Source organism: Thunnus thynnus, chromosome 15 (assembly GCF_963924715.1).
Source record: "Thunnus thynnus chromosome 15, fThuThy2.1, whole genome shotgun sequence".
NCBI lineage: Eukaryota > Metazoa > Chordata > Actinopteri > Scombriformes > Scombridae > Thunnus > Thunnus thynnus.
The window spans coordinates 9,159,897-9,181,624 of record NC_089531.1 but is presented as its reverse complement, the minus strand read 5'-3'; the positions used below and the strand labels follow the sequence as shown (position 1 = coordinate 9,181,624).

Sequence of the window (21,728 nt, the reverse complement as noted above, 5' to 3'; positions counted from 1 at the left end):
TGTTTTGATTCGTGTTCTGTTTGTTCTGCCAGGAAGATACAGCTGGAAAACTCAGCTGCTCAACACAGATAAAGTCAACAGGTATTCTCTGAAGCAGCTTGTATTCAGTGATCATGGTTTGCCTACCAATATGTTTCAGTCATGTTCTTATGGAGCAGACGTAGAACACACTAACAATGTCTACATTTGTTCAAAAAACGATGAATCACGAGCGTGTGTGATCTGCTTTCTATTCTGAGAGATTTTCTGGTTTTAACTCTGATGAGAAAGGCATCGTAACTCAAGAGATTTACTGAACATCCTTTTTCCGATCCAGGATCCAGGATGCTCACCTGTAGCCCCTGCCCTCTGCCAGGTGCATAACAGGCCATTATCATACCCAAGTGCAAGAAATTTTTGAAAACACATCAGTGAAGCTAATGAATATGCATGACTGTGGATGACTTTAATCTCTGCCGGTGCCACATGTTGTGTGATAATCAAAGGACGGTGTGAATTTCTGTGAGAAAAACTCATTTGCACGTCATTTCACAGGTGTTAAGGCTGCGACGCAGAGGAATTAGTGAAGAAACACAGAGAGAAGGTTCGATTAAAATGGTAAATTAAACATTTGGTTGGGAGTTTAATTGGATGGAAATGACAAACATTAGACTTTAAATAGTCTTGCACCTGACGCTCTTATTTACTATTGAATGTTTAGTGCTCATTTTCTACTATTTTCCTCTACAGCAGCTGAACAACCTGTAACCTGGAGCTTCCCATGAACTTGTAAGAGGGTCTTGGTTCTAGATTCTGTCTTGTTTTATAAACCAAAACTCTGGCACACTCCGCAAAGCTGTGAGTAATGACTTTATTAAAGTGGAACACTGATTTTACACTTCAGAGTCGTCAAAGTGGTATAAAAAATTTTGTGGCTCCAGATGGAGCTGTGCAAAAGTATCTGATAAATTGCCTCAAGTGACGTCACATCAGTCAGCTTCGGTTGGTGTTTAAGGTGTTTGAAAATGGGAAAAAAATCTGGACGTGTTGAGTCAGAAAGAAGTGAGCTTACTAGACCTCTGTAGACTGATCCTCATCTCCACATGAGCTTCTAGCATAACACACTTGAATTTCTGAATAAATTATCCGTGGTCGAGTTGCATTGTGGGCAATGTAGGTTTTGACAATCGCTGTGCCACAGAGCCATACTACCTACTCACTGTATACAGTCTAAACTAATCTTCATAGTATGCTGTTTTTGCAATAGTATACAAGAAGTCAACCCAATGCATCTCTTTATAACAGCAGGAAATTATGCAATAATTGTGCTGTGCAAAGTTGTTTTTTACAATTCAATAGTTATTTCCCTGGAGCATTCTCTATTACTTTTAATTTTCTAAAGCTGTGCATTGCATTGTGGGAGAATCCATCACAGCACACTCAAAAATCAAGTCAATTCTCCAGTATATACTATATAGTAAAAGCCTGCTTAGTAATAGAGTGTAGTATGGATTTTGAATGGGACACAGCTGATATCTCTGGTGCTGCTGCATCGGTTTTGATCCTCTTTTTAAAAACTGTCCATTGTGACTGAATGACTGAAGCCATAAACCCAACTTTTGGTTTGCCATGATGTGAAAAATCCCTTTGGCTGGTGTTCATCCTCCTCCAGCATGACTCTTTCAGTCTCGTAATTCATCGGGAAGACCCCTCCGATGGATCAGACAACCATTTATCTTTGGAAAAAGTGCTGCAAAGCATTTGGACCAAAATCGATTTACAACTCAGTATCATTTATAACTGTAACATCACAAAATACAATGGAAAACACAAGCCACAAAGATTTTTGGCAATTTATGAGTAGCTTATAATGTTGTTTTTTTATGGTTTTAGAAATATGTACCAAATGATATCATACTTCTAACTTTGAACTGACTCTTGTGATCATCTTTTAGATGGCTGCCAAAGATGACAGCTGTGATACCCATATTACCCCAAAATGCCTGAAATTACACCAATTTGCAGTGATCAAGTTTTAGGGTTTTATTTGGATGCAAAGACAGAGAACTGGCAAAAACTCTCTTAAAGCAAACTAAAACAATGAATTACAGAAGATCTCTTCTTTTTCTTGAAACAACAAACATTTACTGTATGGCAAAATCATAAACTGCCATAAAAGCCATTTCTCTCTTGCTCTCCCGTTTGTAGAAATCCTTTATTTACAGCAGCGGCTAAAAAATATCCTCTGGTCCTCGGTTTGAAACAAGAGAGCACGATATTGTTGAGATGCTAAACAAATGACAGCATTATGCTAGAGCCCTGTGCCGCGACTCCTGCCAAATGTTGATGGAATCATTGGCTTTCGACCACCAAGACATTTGCATCGAGTTGTTTACCAGCCAAAAGGATCGCTGTGAGGACGCACTGCAGGGGAAAAAAAAGACATTCACATCTTACAGCTGATCCTATTAGTTCAAACAATGGGAATTTTCAAAGACAATGAAGACACAAAATGCCTCTGCAATCCATCAGGTTTTTGAACAGCATATTAACACCAAAGGCACCCGTTGTTTATTTATGAAGATTTATCAAATGCAAAATGTAAAATGACAAACAATTAGATATTGTTTCATTGAAAGGAGGAAGCAAGGAGCCTTTTCTTAGCCTGAGCGTCCACTGGATGGTGACATCAGCTGTTGAGCATCATAGCCATGCTGTCATCTATAGGCTACAGTGACTGGATGCGATACGAAGAGGTCATCCAGGGTGACAGAGACACAACAACACAAAGGCTTCTTACGGTTGAAGTCAGTAACTGTAATGTAGCACAATTTAACTTCTGAGAGAGCAGAACAAAGCACTTCGACACCTCAACAGTCTGCTTATGAAAAGCAATTTTCAACAGATTTCAAGGCTTAAAAGCTTTCATGAGAAATTTATTACTTCAGAGACAGAAGATCTGTCAGTGGAAGAAAAAAAAAAAACAACTCCCTGTTTTTGTCAAAGTGTGGCTTTCAGGGTCGGATTGATTTATTCTGTCTGAAGGACAATTTTGACGCATTTCAACGCTTTGACAAATGGCGTCACTGCTTTTGATAGCTACTCTCTTCTCTAAGTACCAAACCTGACGTCATAGATAGATAGATACACATATAGATACATGTATAGATAGATAGATAGATAGATAGATAGATAGATAGATAGATAGATGGATAGACAGATAGATAGATAGATAGATAGACGTGTTTTTTGCAATGCGGGTTACTTTGTAACATGTAAGATCTTGTATGTCTTATTTTGATTGCGACTCTACTATGTATGAAGTCTTTTATCCATTTGTCAATTTTTAGTCATATTGGGACCACGAGTGCAAATTAGCTGATGAGCTAACCCCGGCACACCTGCACTGATGTTGTTACAGGGGACATATCATGCTTTTTCTGGTTTTCTGTTATTTTTAAACAGTTATGATGTCAAATGTCTATGTTAAACATGGTCAAAGTTCCAAATCCTCATGGGGACATTAGATTGTTTTCACATGTCTACAAATGGCCGTCTGTTCGTTAGCCTTTGTTGCTAAGGTTGTTCCACGGGTTGTTCACGTTGTCAACTCGCATATTCCAAATCGGATTTGGGCTTGTACATGTATGGATGTATTTGAGAAGTTTCCGTTTCGAGTAAAGAACGGAAAAAAGGAAGTGAAATCCTACTTCTACTGTTTGCTTACGTAGCCTCCGGAAGTGTCGGAAGCTTCTGGGTGCTGACCAATCAGAACAAAGTGGGCTCATCGGGAGGGGGGGGGGCCTTAAAGAGACGAGAGCTATGACGGCCTGTTTCAGACAGACAGAGGACCAGTATGAGATAAATAAGGAGTTTTGTTGAACTGTAAATCATGCAAAGATATTTCCAGTAGAGCCTCAGAATATAAATATAAACCTGGAAATGTCCTTGATATGTCTTCTTTAAAATGTCAGTGTTGATTAATCTGCCTTGTCCATTATGAATAAACTAATACATAAATTAATAAATAAGTAGGTTAAAACAATGCATCAATAAAAAATTTGGGAGCTTGCAAATTTTAGTGTGTGGACAACCTCCTTTTCCTAAAAAAACTGCTTGTTTTTTTTTTCAATCGCGCTCCCTGAAGGAAAAACATAAGTTGAGCTACTTCTTGTTAAACAATTATTGCATCCGCTGGTAAGACAGAAACAGCTGGTTAAGTAACCAGGAACAGCATCCATAAAATACACCAAGCTTGTCCTTTTCTCTTTCATTAAAGAACACAGTGCATTATGTATTTATTTACTGTATATCCAGTCACATCTGAGGACACGCTGCTGCTATGAATCTTTCAACTGAAGGTGTGTTTGACATTTAAAACAAGCAGGTTGACTTTAACTTAAGATGCTGTTTGTGAAAATAGCCTGTTCCCAGTACAAATTAATAATTCACTTTAAGTCTTTATGAACACTGGATGTTTGTTCCTTCAGCATGTTGCGTGTGGAGAATATAGATCCGGTTATGTGTGACTTAGTCAACAAGCTTCAGCTGCATTTGCTTCAGTTCAGCAGCAGCTCTCAGTGCGACTGTCTTGCTGCTGACACTGAGCACACATGTTCAACACATTTATCAGAACAAATACAAGTTTAACAAGACATTTCCTCTGGATCCAGACAAATATCTGATTTGTTTGTCTTTGTACTTGACAGAGTGTCACTCAAGAGAGATTAATCACATTGTAATGACACGAGTGCAGAGGCAAACCTCCCCGACTCCCTCTACTGTGTGAGGAACTGCGCTGCATGAAAGTACAGCTGGTCGATGTAATGAACTTCAAAAGCCCCACAGTTAACACTTACTTTGTTCCACTGCGACTGTGTCAGAGAGGTGTTAATTCAGCCTTATTATAATCAACACCTCTGACTTACAATCTCAGCAAAAAGTTGCATTATACTGTATACATGATATCCAGTAGTCCACAATGTGAAAAATAACGAGTATATTAAAACAAAAAAGTTTGAGACTTTGTCTTACACCACTTCAGTTTTCAGTCATTGAAGATGTTTTTTTTTATTGGTTAAGCAAGACAAAACACAAAAAGTGTTTTAGCATAGAAAGACATGATATAACAACATTTCTTGGGTGGTCAAATGCGGTCTTAGTGACACAGTCAATGTGTTATCTAAACTCTTTAATGGATTCAAGGTGCAGAAATTCATGATTAGTTGTGATGTATGTCTGGTTTGTTATGAGAAGATATGGAATTGTTTTCCTTCCTTGCCTGTATGTGTGTGTGTGAGGATGATGTGAATTTGCTTTTACAAAAAGTAAAGCATGTACGTGCAATAAAAAAAATGAAAAAGAAAAGACAGAGGAAGGTGGATCAATAAGTGTCAGCATTTTCAAAAAGGAAGAATAATATTAAATGAAAGGACGCAGACAGATGTTAGACGGAGGTGTGTTTAAAGGGGTCTATAGGCAGAAAGGGACTGACTTCTAGGAAGACATTTTTTTCAGCCACCTTGAAAACAAAAAGTACTTCCTCTGCATCTCCCAGACTCATAACAACCTTCATTATCTAAACATTTACTGTGTGAAAAACAGGTAAAAAAAAAAAAAAAAGAAGAGAGAAAAGGCAAAAGACTGAGCAAAACAAAACGGAACAAACAGCACAGTCTGTCAACAGTAAATCACCCAAATAACAATCTGTAGCTCCCAGCTATTTCAAATTATTGGGGTAAATGGATGTGCTGTTGCTGTGGTCTCCTCTCATGACTCAGTGTCATGGTAACAACAGGTCTGACTCTGGTCTGAACTAAAGGGCTATCCACCTGAGAGGAGGAGCAACAGGGTCCAGAGCAGCTTATCTCTTTATGTCTCTAATAAGGTTGGGAGAAAAAAGAAAGATCAAAGTGGTGGGGGGGGTGAGATGATGCAGTGACACTGGTTTCTCTGGTATGATATCATGATATCACTGTGAATGAAAGCTGAAACAGAAATTGAGTAGAAGGCTTCGAACGTCACTCGCTCATGATTCTGTTCTTCAGGAGGTCATTAGTGTCTATTGAAACAAAGAGCTTTAATGGATTCTTTTGGATTCTCCTCTTTCTCACCTCTTACTGTGGTAACAAATGAAAAAATAAAAGATTCCTTTGTTAAGTCAAGGCAAATTGTGTTATTTATATACACCAAAATCACAAATGTGTCTCAGAGGGACACAAGATGCTCTATCCTTAGACCCTAGATTCAGGTAAGGAGAAGAAAACACAGTTTATCAGGAAAACATAGGGGAGAAAACCCAGGAATAGTAACACAGGAAGGTTCCTTCTTCTTGCAGTAGATGTCTTATATGCAGAGTAAGCATGAATTATGGAGTAACACACATTATGATGTGTAAAAGTTAAGACAAGAAGAGGCAAAACATGCACATTTTGTAGCAACAGACAGTAAGAGAAGACATCGAAAAGACTGTTTGAATGTAATAAAAATAAAATATGAATTTACAGAAATTAGAGAGATGCCATTAAAAATCTACACAGATACTTTATAGTACCTTAGACTATATAATTGTACAAATATTTGTGCAAAAGTAATAGTAACAGAGAAGGAAAAAGTTGACTGGAGCACATAGAGTAATTCACAACCTTTAACTGTGCAAACAGACTAATGTTTCAACACTACTGTGTCTTCATCAGAGTCAAAGTGGACAAAGATATGCAGCAAACAACATATATAATCAATCTAGACCAGGTTGGATAACTGGTTGAACTGGGTTTCAAATCGATTGGTTAATGAATCAAAAGGTGGAGTTGGAGTTGCCATAGTTGGTTTCCAAGTGCCACATTTCCTAACATCATGTCAGAAACAAAATAACTCAGATCTCTCTTAAAGTTAAAAAAGTACAGGTACTACCATCCATCATGTGTGAGAAATTAGAGGAAACATGACAAATTCAGTTCTTCATTTATGCCAGAGGGCTAACATCATGTCAGAAACAAAATAACACAGACTTCTCTTAAAGTTACAAAGATAAAAGCACAAAAAGTACAGGTACTACCATCCATCATGTGTAAGAAATAAGAGGAAACATGACAAATTCAGTTCTTCATTTATGCCAGAGGGCTAACACTATGTCAGAAACAAAAGGCCGAGAGAACACAGACCTCTATTAAAGTTACAAAGATAAAAGTGCAAAAAGTACAGGTACAAACATCTGTCGAGTGTGACAAATTAAAGGAAACATGACAAATTCATTTCTTCGTTAATGCCAGAGGGCTCCACTGTGTTCAGGGTGTGAGTCTCATACGTCTCTCTATGGAGCAGAGACTTCTTCACTAGGAAATTTGTTTCAAGCCTCTTTTCCTTCCTCAGGGACACTGCTGATATACTAAAAACTATTAAAGAGTTCAAATATGAATGAGCTGATATCTTGGAAACTTTTGATGTGCAGACCATGTACACATACACACCTCATTAAATAGGTCTTGATGCTCTCACTCATTACCTCAGCAAACGTCCAGATGGGAATTTTACCTCCTAATGAATTCCTACTTACACTGTCAGAAATGATTCTCACCATGAACCTCTTTAAGCTTCTGGATTCGTATTACTTGCAGTCCCGTGGCACAGCTATGAGCAGTGCTGTTGCCCCATCCTGTGCTTGTCTCGTTACGGGTCTATGGGAAGAGAAATTCATTCATAACTCACTCCGAAACACATTTTTGTCATAGATTGCTTTGTAGAAAAGACACATTGATGATATTGTGGTCATAATAGATGATAGAAAAGAGCTGTCTGATATTCTGAAATACATAAATACTACTATCAACGATCTTTCTTTCACTATGGAACAGCATGAAACCTTAGTCCACTATCTAGACCTTTACATGGGAAACAACAGTACAATTGAGATTACAATCTATTATAAACCCTTAAGCAGAAACACTCTTCTAAAAGCTGAGATTAACCATCCAAAACAACAAGTTCAAAACATTCCTACTGGTCAATTCTTGAGATTGTGCAGAAACTGCAGTACTGCTACAGATTTCCAGTCTAAAGCTGCTGATATTAAATATCTCTTCAGCCTTTTCAGAGGCTCCTACATACAGGGAGGAAATCTCTGTAAGTTAAGAAAACTAGAGCTACTACTACTTCCTCACGGATCACTTTCTCTACTGAGTACTTTCCTGTGGCAGGCAGGGTCAAATATATTATCCTTCAACATTGGAAAGTCCTCAAAAGTGACCCATGACATCAGCCGTGTGTCTCTGCTGATTACGTTTAAACGCTGCCGCAATCTGAGAGACACACTGATTCATTCTGACACTAGAAAACCACTTAACGCTTTCTCCTGGCTGTCTAATCAACCTGGGCACAATGTTCTAACTCGTCGGACACCAAGTACTTTACACATCCACGTACTGGTAAAAAATACTCCATTAAATCCTTCATTTACCACAGCAGCACACATGTGTTGTTTATATGCTGAAATGTTCCTGTTGTCTTGTTTATGTCAGACAAACAAAAAGAATTTTAAAGACATATCTGAACATAAGACTGCAATAGGAACACAAAACATGGATTATGCTGTTGCTTGTGGGCCAACCACGTCTCTGCATCATTAAAGTTCTGTGGAATAGAAACTAGTTTGTAAATAAATGTATGTAAATAAAGTAAAAGCATTAAATATGTGTATATTTGTAATGTTATTTTCACATTTTCATATTTTATTTGTTAATAAGACTGATTTACATATTTACTGTAGATGATATGAATAGCTGTTGCTCTGGTGACAGATAATGGAGATCTGAATAAATATATAATACTGGCTTAATATTAATTGTAGCAAGTAAAATAATTAACATCAAAATACATGCACACTTAATTAATATTGTTTTCACTTCAACAGTTAATTGTTTATTGAGTTTGTATTCTAGTTCACACATTAATTGGTGATTTGTCCAGGAAACAAAAGCATTCAGGAAATAAATTACAGGTTCAAACAAAGACAGTACAGAAAATCTTTAAAATTAGATAACGATGTTTGGGATCAGTGGAGCAGCACAAAAATCTGAGCCATATACAGCCTCAGTGCCCCCCTTTTTACTACAGCCATTGTCACAAATAAACACACATCTGTATGTGTTATAAGGGAAATCAGTAGTGCAGTATTCATAATGCATTTTTTTTTATCTCAACATATTGTAATTACTGTGTGAAGCTTTCACTATGAGGTGATTATAAAGAACCATTGCTGTCATGGTTTTGTAGGTCTTCAATGTACTCTGTGAATAAGACAAAGGTGGAGATCAAAACCATTTTTGTCCACCTTACTGCAGGAGTGGACTAAACCATGTGCACCTCTCAGGGGGAGGTGGGCCCCTGAGAGACTCTAATATTGTTTTAGATACAAATAGTCTGTCAAATCATTTATTCAGCCAACAGTAAAAGTTTACCTATAAAGGAGATTGTGTAAAATGTCAAAATAAGATTAAAACAACTTCCAGGCTTTCTGAGGGTCTATTTCATGTTGACCACTGTTCCCTTCACTATTACACTTTGGGATCAAACTCTACAACAAAGGTAGAAAATCATGTTTCTGTGGTCGACAGTAAATTTAACTGGATGGGTTTTGCAGGTTTACAGATGAACTGTCCGTGGTGCTGAAATGACTCATCGCTATGGACAGCGCCTGGAATGTAATAGGACAGTTTTTGCTGGTTCTTTTCCTCAGAAAACAAATGTCACATTTTCTTTTCACTTTCACCATCAACATCCCAGAGGAATAATTGATATATTTCTCTTTTTTTTTCAGAATGGAAAATTGGTTCAGCGCGCCTTTCTTCTCCGCAGCAGAAAGAGGGATAACATCTCGGTCGATGGGAGTAAAGAGTCGCCATGGAAACTTAAGGCTGTTTCAGGACATGAGCTGAGAAACCAATTACAAAACAACCGCCATGCTCCCCAAAGTATAATAACCCCAGTGATAAAAAAGTGATATAATGACTGCTATTCATTTTCAGAAGGGCTAAGTGGGAGAATTGGTCACAAACACCCCTAATTGTCTTCATCATCATCATCAATATGATTACCATCATCACCTAAATGTTTGCCATCGTCAGGTTTTTTGCATCGAAAAGTACATCATATGTCATATTTAATTTGTGGAAGTTACCTGGTTAACACAACAACAAATTAACCAGACGTATAAACAATAAAAGCTTCAAATGAGCGCACTCGCCCTGAGGACAAGTGGCCCCTGAGATAACATCAGCCTCTGCTCTCAGATTACATAGCATGTGCATCATCTCTGTTGTTATTTCCAGATGGTTATCCCCCAGGCAGATCTCTCAGCATTGGTCTGTCCGGGACTCACATGCTTGCATAATGATAATACAGCTATATCCAGACGTGGTCACCGCAGATCAATAACACAGACAGAAGGTCTGAGGACGATCGATGTAAAATTAGAAAAATGTTGGCGTAACCTTAAACCATTTTCCTGCTTTGTCTGTGTACTTTCACATATATGATAATCTTTGACTCTTTATAAAAATAACAATGGCAATTTTAGAAGGATTCACTTCCATAAAGTTTGGCTACTTGTCCAAAATATTATTTTCAATGGTCAAAAAACAAAAAAAGAGCCAAGATATTCTGAGTTTTGGTCCCTAGTGTGGGTCAAACTCCAATAATCCTGGCTCCTACACTTCCCATAATGCAACTCAACAGCATCTTTAATAGGACCCTCCCTGCCTGGTAAACACACATGTCTTATGAACACAGGCTTTCTGCTATAAATGTGTCACTTGAGTAACTTTTTCAGACTTGACAAAGCTTCTGCGGAGCCACAGAGGAAATTATACAACTGTTTCTACAGGCTGAATAGCACTAACCATGACAAATAAACTAATCTTGATCTCCCCTTTGAAGTCCATGTTGTATTTCTGTAATTTTCCTATGCTGATCTATCCTGCACACACATCTATTGCATGTCTGTCTGTCCTGGAAGAAGGTTCCTCCTCTGCTGCTCCTCCTGAAGTTTCTCCCATTGTTTCCCTTGTTAAAGGGTTTTTAGGGAGCTTTTCTGTATTTGAATCTAAAGATAGAGGATGTTGTATTACTGTGCAGATTGTAACTTGAAGTCTCACTATAGGAAATGTGACAAAATTTGATATGTATGATAATTATTTGTCTGGGCATAGACCACTAAAAATTCATAAATAAGGATTATAAATGAAAGATCCACCACTTTATTAGTCAGATCTAACTATATTGATCTCAGGTGGAAGACTTGGCATTACATTATTAGCAGCATAAGAGGAAGACCAGAAAGGTAGACAGACACAAGACACAGATAAAAATATACAGATAGCAAAAGAAACAGTTTTCTGATAATCAAGATCAAAGTGGCATAATAGATACAGTACATTTGGAGTAAATATTTAACTATACTGTAGTTTAGCCTGCCTATAAATATCTGACATGCAGCTTCTGTGAATTCCTTTAAGAAACATCTGAAGACATTTTCAATCTTGCTTTTACGTATCAACTGTCATTGATACGTATAAGCAATAAGTATACTGATAGTACTGCATCTCACTGCAATATTGCATTTATTTTTACTCAGTTTTAGTGTATTTTATGGTTCGTTTCCAACCTTTTCATTTATTTAAATGTTCTATATACGTTTTTTGTGCAATATGCTATACAACTACAGTTTATCATTATTATTTACTATATATATAGATTAGTATGTATACTGAATATACTGAATGCATGATAATGAAGCATAATATGTAAAATAATATACAAATATGACATGAATGATTAATGACTTACTGATTCAGACAACAAGATGGCAAATTTATTATTACTGACACGGACTCTTGGAAAAGTTAAGACGAGTTAAGGCAAATTTATTTGTACAGCACATTTCAACAACAATGCAATTCAAAGTGCTTTACATAGAACATAAACAGCATCGAGACTGAATGTAAAAGCAACACAAGGCAACATAGAAAGGCATTTAAATACAATTAAAAAGTGTTAAATTAAAAATAAGATAGAATAGAATAAGAGTTAAAACAGGAGAATAAAAGTTACAGTGCGGCGTAAGATATTAATCAAAACCTCAAATTTGATTTAATTTAGTTAAGACCTCGAGTTAATCTTGACTGACAGATTCATTCACACTGCAGAAAAAGTGATATATTGAATCATTCAATGACGCACTTTTGGATTCTTACATTTTCTTTGTGTGAAATAATCCAACAGTTTCATGAATTATAAAGATGTAAATCAGTATCTTGAAGCAACTCAGAGCAAGAGCTTATACACATCATTGATTGGCAGTTGGGGGGATGGTGGTGGGAAATCTCATCATATCCTTATGTTTATGTATATGGTTATCTAATATGCATGTACTAACTGACAATGCATTGAATTCATATTCTTATAACATATTGCAGAATACATTAACTATTGCTACTTTGCATATCTTGTAAAAGGAATTGCCACATATTTACCATATCTGAATGTATTATACATTATGTTTTTTAACACATTCATGAAGAGAAAACAATGATAATATATTTGCATGCATTGGAAAATAAGCTATATGTCCTTCTATACGTTAAAATGCATTTTTTTAACATACTGCATGTTATTATTTCATTATATGTCAACATCTAAATGTTAATTTAATTGTTTTTACAAAATAACATTGACTGCTTGGTGAGCTGTCTTGTTGTTATGAACCATTTCAGCAGTGTATCAGAGGTTTTCTGTTTATTCCCATCTCACTAGCAGTGGCTGGAGGTCACTGGAAACAGTGGAAAGGTATTGGTGGGATCAGATGCGCACAGCATGGTGACGTTGCCTAGGAAGGCAGGGAGCAGTCTGCACATGCATGAGCTCCATCCTACCTTTATTCAAGAGAAAATCCACCCTCAACCTGAGCTTCGTGTGCAGGATATGCATCTTTTGTATCAACATGTAACTTTTCTTGCATAGTGGGGAAAAGATGGAGTTACAGGTGGAGAACCAAAGTCAGTCTTTCAACACCAACACAGTGAGGCTGCCAGCCAAACTTACACTAGAGATGGGAGTGGATAACTTTATTTCTCTTCTGATATTTGGACTTATTTTCATCCTCGGGGTGCTTGGGAACACCATGGTGATCACCGTGCTGGCGCGCAGTAAACCAGGACAACCGAGGAGCACAACCAACATCTTCATCCTCAACCTGAGCGTGGCGGACCTGTCCTACCTCCTCTTCTGCGTCCCCTTCCAGTCCACCATCTACATGCTCCCCACATGGGTGCTGGGAGCTTTTATCTGCAAGTTCATCCACTACTTCTTTACCGTGTCCATGCTGGTCAGTATTTTCACCCTCTCGGCAATGTCCGTGGACCGTTACGTGGCCATCGTCCACGCCAGGAAATCCTCGTCGATCCGGGTGGGGAGGCATGCCATGTTCGGAGTGGTGCTGATCTGGATCTTGTCTCTGGTTATGGCAGCTCCCGTTGCGCACTACCAGAGCATTGTGGAGAGGGAGGATAACAACACCTTCTGCTGGGAGGTTTGGCCTGATCAGCAGAGAAAAGTCTACGTGATGTGCACCTTTGTTTTCGGATACCTCTTGCCTCTCACTTTGATATCTGTCTGCTATGCAAAGGTGCATGAATCAGAATGAATGTATGCGCGTGCAATCTTCAGTGTTCATGACTGATTTTACAGTTTAGAACAAATTCATGAAATACAAAAAAATGTAAATGTGCATCAAAGTTAAACATGATGCCAATTTGTAGCTTTAATCCTTTTTCCCCCCTCTAGTGCAAAAATGTTGACTTTTCAGCAATGATGATTTGAAACTGACAAATGTTGACTGAAATATTCTCTGTTAAATCAGCTGACTTGGATCCATGATGTGCCTTCAATATATAAAAGTGTTAGATTAACTCTGATAGCAGGTTCTGTTATTTTAAAGTAAAATGTAAGGTCTTATTCAAATGTTGCAATTGAAAAACTAGGAAAGAAAGATAAAGATGAGCAAAACATGAACTAATCAAGTCTCTGACATCATAATGAATCTTACAGTAATCTGTCTCTTGCAGGTTTTAAACCATCTGCACAAAAAACTGAAGAATGTCTCCAAAAAATCAGAGCTCTCCAAAAAGAAGGTGAGTGGAAGCATTTAATTTTGTCTTAATTTGCTAATCCAAATCTGAAATTCAATTTACAGTAAAGTACATCAAATGACTAGAATATATTAAATTCAATGGAGAGACTGAAAAAAGCATCAGTCATTACAGGAGACTAAATGTTCTCCTGTAATGACTGATGCTTTCGTGGTGGAGCAGATACAGTATAATCTGTATAGTTAGTGTTCATTTAGATGTAAACGCAGCCATTGTTCTCTGAAGAAAAACGGCTACACTCTGTATTAAATACTCTGCACTACACCACTGAATATGTCTGTATAATAAGTCTGTAATGTAAGAAGTCCACTGTCTTTCTCATGATGGCAGCATAGTCAACATGCAACAGTGCAACAAATAGTCCAGTGTCATCTATCTCACTTATCTACCTGACTATCCACAAATACCTCTGTGTCTTCTAGTTATATCTGATCACGTGACATGTTAAAACCAATCATTATCTCCTCTGTGCTCCCCTCCACAGACAGCCCAGACCGTCTTCGTGGTGGTGGTGGTCTTCTGTCTGTCTTGGTTGCCTCACCACATTGTCCACCTGTGGGTGGAGTTTGGCTCTTTTCCCCTCAACCAGGCATCCTTTGTGTTCAGGATGGTGGCTCACTGCTTGGCCTACAGCAACTCCTCCGTCAACCCCATCATCTACGCCTTCCTGTCAGAGAACTTCAGGAACTCCTACAAGCAGGTTTTCTATTGCCGGGCACCCAGCGAGTGTCCTCTGAACGACACAAGGGATCTCCGCAGCAGAATGGAGGCGGCGCCATCCACTAACGTCAGCGTGACTTACAAAGGTCATGACTCTCAGATCGGTAAAATGCTTTGATGTCACTGTTGAGAGAATCCTCTTTGATCTGTGTCAGGCTCGACTGAAACTGGATTTTTAATTGATGATAGAATTGGGCCAGTATTCACCAAAATGAAGTACTGGTATGTTAGAAATAATTTGAACTGCTCAGTGCCATCACATTTGACTTAGTACAGGTACTCGCGTTTGTAATGTTATAAATTTCATGAAAGATCGACTCGTTTCCTGGTCAAACAGGAAGCCACAACAGAGGGCAAAAATATGCAGCTGAGTGAGATACAATCAAGCAGAAAGCTCTGGGTCTGAAAAATGAGACCAATGAGGAAGTGACTTTAATTTGCATTCTCTCTAACGGCCAGCAGGGGGCGACTCCACTGGTTGCAAAAAGAAGTCCAATTGTATGGAAGTCTATTAGAAAATGACTCCACTTATGGCCTCAATCACCAGTTTTAAGTCTCCTTCAATACAGCATGATGTTCATTTTGTAAATTATGGTCCCATTTAGAGTAAAATCAAGCAGGGTATGCTTTACAGCATGGCTATGATGTGATTGACAAGTCGCTACCACAGCGCCAACGTTGGTAACATAACCCCAGATTAGAGTAGGAGTATAGGCGTAGCTGTCGCTATTTTAGTGTGTTTCAGTTCATGAAAGTTTTGGTCGCCTAAAAAAGTCTTGTTCAACATTTGGTTGTACTAAAAGACCCTCTAAGGAGTCTGTTGGATAGCTGGAGGCTGTTCAGTTTTCCGGTACGTACATTTTGTTTTAAGTCTATTTTTCGCTAGCCAAAATTAGCTTTAGCATTAGCAATATCACAGGTTACCACAGACTATAAATGCACCATGATAACCAAGCTAGCAGCTAATGCTAGCGTTAGGGTCAGCTCCACCCTTTCGTCCAAATATGGTCACTTCTGGTTCCAAAATAGCAAGATGGTTATGACTATTAATTGGGTGGGACCAGTTGGAGACTGGAGACCAGGAAGTTTCTGCTCCCCACATAGACCACATGTTGTAACATCATGAGCATGGTATCGATATTGTCATATCACTCTCACAAAAATGCGTGTTTCCTAAAATGTTGAACTATTCATTTAAGAATTTATAATTTGTACCTTCAAATAGATACAGGAGAAACATAACCAATCACCATTTTTGAGGAGGATCCCTTAACTTTGTTTACAACAGAGTTGTGATCAAAATCTACAGAGCAGGACATTTTACATTTAAAAAATAAACTTGTCAGTGCCCTCTGGTGGACAAACAATGTAATGGCAACACTGTTTTAAATTTCCAATATTTTTTTTTACATCCTATGTCAACACTGCAAATTCTTGCTTTCTGCAATATCCCTGCAGGGTAACTACAGTATGGTTAAGGTTCGGCAACTGAAACACTTGGTCAGGAAAAGTCATCTTTATAGGTAACAAAAAGACAAACATTAATCGCAGGTCCGTATTGGGATGCAACCTCAAGTCTCCTCTCCTCAGATGCACTACACACCCATCCACCACCTCAAGCTCTGCTACATAAAAGGCACACTACTTCCTGCATTTGCACTGTTGGCATTGGGTGTAATTTGTGAGCTGTCCAAAATGGATGTAACTCCAACAGAAACTGGGCTTTTTCTATACTGCAATTTTTCTATTTACTGACTGGCTGACACATCAATACCAATATATCTGTGGTAAATCAAAATCGGTTTATTACATTAGCCATGCTGTTTTATCATAAAGGCACAGTTTGAATTGGAAGTTAACGTTTTGAAATTGAGTTTCTTGCTGAGACACATTTGAGCAAAGACTCAGTTCAGTAATTTTATAGAGTTGTAAGGTCTCACTGCTGCAGCCAATACCAAATATTTCATGTGTTATGTGGTTTGTGGTCTCTGGCTACAGACTTTTCAGTGAATTCCCAACCAACTGACACTAAGACAAGGACAAAAACAAGATGGACTGAACCTTTGCAAAGATGCTTATTGTACAGAAAGTACAGAAAGTTGGATTCACAAAGATTCACCTTCAGATTCAAACCGACGCATTCAATTACTTCTCTTCATTGTGGCCCTGATAGAAATGAACTCACCTATAATCTACGCTGGCACTTTTCACTTCACACAGACGCTGCTTTGATTGTTTGGTATAGCTGTAGGATGAGTTACTATGTACATACATTGGCTCAATACTAGAGAACATCAGGTACATGTACAGTACATGAGAGCAAATAATGATGCAGCATTTAAATGACATTGTAGATAACCATTCTGTCTCCAAAGACAAAAGGTAAAGGATAAATAAAGCCCCTCGCTGATTCACACCTGAGCTACCAGAGACTGTTCACAACAGAAAAAAAAAAAAAAACGAGTCTGTGAAGTCGATCTCTTGCTGTCATTTGCATTAGTGGTTTCCTGTCTGTTTTCATCAGAGTCCATGTCTGCAGAAGAAGCTGAGGGCCAAATTTTGTGCAATCTCTCTTTAATATAACTCCACCCATAGTCACACATGTAGATACATTCTTCAAACCTACTGTGTGCTCAGATTTTTCCGTATTCCTATTGGTGGGAACCTTTGATTTTGTGTTTGTGATCCTACAGTACAGTTAACGTCACTGTAGAATGTTTTCACTTGTGCTGATTTTGTTTTCTTAATTTATGCAAAGAAATGCATAAAAACCCAAATAAATAAATAAATAAATGTATTTGTGAATTTATAAAACATACAAAGAGATGAATAAATGATGTAACAAACAAATAAATAACTGACTCTTTTTTTCATAGCTCATACACTACAATGAGCCACAATTCAGAAATGGTACAGATCGTTCAGATGTAATCAGTTTTGCCAGAGCAGCTGGTTTACCTGGTTTACCTTTATGATTGCACAGATTACATATTGTTTCCTGTCTACCCCCAAGGCAGAATTTGATTAGGGTGACTTTTGCAAACAGGTGATGCTGCACTCTTCTCTCTGCAATGTCGTCCACCCCCTGCTGTCATTATTATACTGAAAAAGGGAGCAACCTAGCCATTCAAACTGCCTCAGAGAAGAAATGAAAGGATTTCCATGATTTGCATATGAGTCTTTGCGTTTTATGCTTGGTGTGTGAGGGGATTTCATGCATGAAAACGGGGTTTATGGCAAAGAACAGTGCTGTTGAGGTGCCACTTTAATGCAGGTAGACTACTTTGGCAGTCAGGTTGCATAAAAGTGTCCTATTCTCATTTTAATCTCATGACATCCTGTTATTACTACAAGAAGGCAAACAGGCAGAGTGACTGTAAATACTGTTGTGATCACTGGAGAGGAAGCTGTCTTTATGTGACTGTAGAGTCCGAGTCAACAGTGATTTAATCAGCAGGTGTTGTTGCGTTCAATTAACGAAGTGCTGTCAATTTATGAAAATGTATATTTGAACACCACTTGTCACAGTTAATGCATGTAGAAAAGTCAGGAAGAAAAAAATGGTTAATTTGATAGTTAGTTAGATAGTTAATTTTTTAAATCACTTCAGAAACTCCAAATAAGCATATTAAACATTTTGCTGGCAAACTTCTACAGAGAAGAAGATATATTTTACAAGTATTTTTATGGTTCCTTTCTGCTCTGGTGTCCCTGATGATTTTGCAACAATAAGCACTTAAAAAACTGCAGTCTTATACCAATGAACAGTTAAAAGATGCAGATCCAACAATCTCACTACAGTTTGACATGAAAAACCATCTGCTGCTTGTTCAGCTTACAGTAATACATACTTCTAGTCGTACAAACAGCACTACATCACTGGAGAAACAGTATTTAATGGTCGCAGTTAGCAGTGGTTTGCTTGTAATTAGGGAGAAATGACTAAATGACGCCTCTCACTGGGACATAATTAATCAGAGTTCACACTAATTTGTTGTAATTTAACGTGATTCCAAAGACAGATGTTGGAAATTTAACACCAAACCACCTGAACCGCCAGGGCTTTGCTAGCGTGAGTGTAACAAAAACAGACAAATAAATCTTGCTTGTTTATTTGCAAGAGTTGAGGTTCATTGTGAACAACTATATGTAGTATATACAGTATATACACACAGTGGGTCCAAAAGTCTGAGACCACTAGTCAAGATACTTCTATTTTGCATTTGTTTGAAATGTAAGACTATTTTTTTTTCATTACAAATGATAATACCAGCTTAACAATTTGAATGTTTAGTATGTTTCCCTTTTGTTTTAATGACAGCATTTACTCGAGCTGGCATGGACTCCACAAGTTTGTGTAAAACCTGATGATCCATGTTATCCCAGCAGGATTTGACAATGTTTCTAAAGAGCTTTTTGTGATGTCACAGAGCGCTTGGCTTTCTCAGTCTTCAAGTGCCCCCATAAATGTTCAATGGGGTTGAAGTCAGGTGACTGTGGAGGAAAGTCCATGACAGTCAGGACTCCTTGGTCTTCTTTGGTGCTTCAAGTAGTTCTTGCAAAGCTTTGAGTGTGTTTGGGGTCATTGTCCTGCTGCAGTTTGAATCCTCAGAAGTGGTTTAGAAACTGCTACTCTTCCTCTGAGACCACGACAAACCTTCTTTTGACAGCACTTTTGCTGTCTTGCGTTCTTTATTCAGCAAATTCTGTATTTGTGATGAAGTTTCTTTTCTATCTCTCGGGGAACTAAGTTTGGTATGTTGATCTTCTGATGGTGTGGCCACTTTTGGTCTGCCTGATCGAGATTTGGATACAACTGATCCAGTTTCTACAGAGTGTTTTAGAGTTCCATGTACTTCCCCCTTAGAAAAATTTAGACTAGCCATGATTTGACGCTGAGAGAGCCCCTCTTCACTTAGAATAACAAACAGTAGACATCTGGAAATATTAGGAAAGGGGGGGAGCAAAGTACACCACACACATACAGCAGAAATTAAGAAATGTACAAATGGTGCAGAGACATCTACACCCATTGGTCTAAGACCAAGTCATCATTTGGCTCACGAAAGTGCCAAAAAAACATAGGCAGGAAGTCATAGAAGTCATAGGTCACAATAGGTTTGTGTTTGAAGTTGAAAGAGAGCTGCATTGGTGATTTTCTGAGTTTTGTATGTTTGTGTGTAATGAAATGAATTTCCTTTGGTTGTCTGCTCATCTCTCTGGTCTCAGCATTTGGTGTGAACATTTAATTTAATATATCCTGATTTGAAACCCCCATAATGCCATGTTTCCCACTATCACAATGCTACTTAGTAAGCAATGATCTGCTGGAAACTTGAGACACATCCATGTTTATGACAGGTGAACGCTGGCTGCTAGTTGAGTTACTTGAACAAGCCTCTGATGAGTGGATGGAGGGGATACAACTCAAGGAAATCTGACCTTTTGTACAAATGAGTTAAGTTGGTCAATGCCACAAATCCACATTTATCCACAAGTTTTTTTTTACAATATGTGCAAAATAAATGTAATATGCAAGTTTTAAGCTGGTTTAACTTAGCAATGTAAGTTCCCCTGTTGCCTTGTAAATGTGACTTAACTGTTGAATAATTAGTCATCTCATGAGTTGTGAAAATGTAATGTATGTTAACTCAGTGAGAGACATAAAGTTCAATAATCGTGAGGTATTAAGTTGATATTCACTCATGAAAAAGGTCACAGTCAGATTTGCTTTCCCTTTACAATTTCCCAGTGAGACAAGTCAGATTTTCATTTAACAGGTCAGCATGTGAGGCTGCTCTCAAAGTAAAGGTAAGTGTACAGGTGTTGGGACTGAATTTGATACTAACCTCCATCATGCTTAATATCGTTTTCATTACTATAAAAAATATTCATCTTGAAGCCTCCGGTAAATGGACTTTTCAGTGAAGTGGGAGACATCTTGTGTCCAGCAGTTAAAACTTTAAAATAAACATTATTTGCATATTCAGAAATTAGGGGATTTGTTAATGAGTGAGGAGGAGTTGAAGTCATTTTAAAGATTTTAAAGTGGAAATTGTGCTCTTTTTTTTTGGTGGTAAAACCATATTGGACAAAAATTATAGTTTTAAGCAGAGTATTTTTCTTAATTTTTCTTCTTAATACATGTAAGAGGGAGGGGATCTTTATCTCTCTATCAAGTTGAGTGAACATGTTTATAAGCTCAGAAATGGTCTGAAAATGAAAACTAGACATTTTAAGATGAAATTACCTTGAAATTAATAAACGTAAGTTAATAACAAAAGATGAGTTGATTCCATTAAATTCCTGTGTGATGTTTTGCAGTGTGAAGATAACCAAAACTTAAAAATGATCTCTCGGTATATCTCGATTTGACTTTCGATCCATAAATCAACCGCAGAAGTAAGTCTGACATCTCATTTCACTTAACTCTCTTTTCCATGAAGGACTGTTATGTAATGCACTCAAATGCTGCCAATATTATATCCCATTAACTGAAAAGTGAATTACTGGCAATGTCACAGTGAGGCAGTGCCACAGCTGAGAAATGATGAAATGGTGGTTTGGCTGCTGGTCCCTCAAAGATGATTTTATGAAAAGGTCACATTCATTACTGTGCTGCTTTTTTTGAAGAAAATAATTTCTGTTTTATCCCTCAAGACTCAATCCACTTAGTTTTTGATATCATTACAGCTCTTGAGGTTTTTTTAAACCAAAAGTAAAAGGATGAATGGAGACTATTGTCAGATCAATGTGACAAGATTTAAACATCTAGTATGTTTTCTCACGCTGCTCACAGGCTGTTTTAACCTCAATTGAACAGCAGAT

General features: G+C 37.8%; 1 protein-coding gene across 1 annotated transcript; it reads left to right on the top strand.

The window, feature by feature from the left end:
- Positions 1–12,791: 12,791 nt before the first annotated feature.
- Positions 12,792–15,071, top strand: galr1a (galanin receptor 1a). The gene is made up of 3 exons (XM_067611783.1): positions 12,792–13,657; positions 14,097–14,162; positions 14,665–15,071. Exons 1-3 carry the CDS (start codon positions 13,004–13,006, stop codon positions 15,016–15,018), a joined length of 1,074 nt encoding a protein of 357 aa, XP_067467884.1. The 5' UTR covers positions 12,792–13,003; the 3' UTR covers positions 15,019–15,071.
- The last annotated feature ends 6,657 nt before the right edge of the window (positions 15,072–21,728 follow it).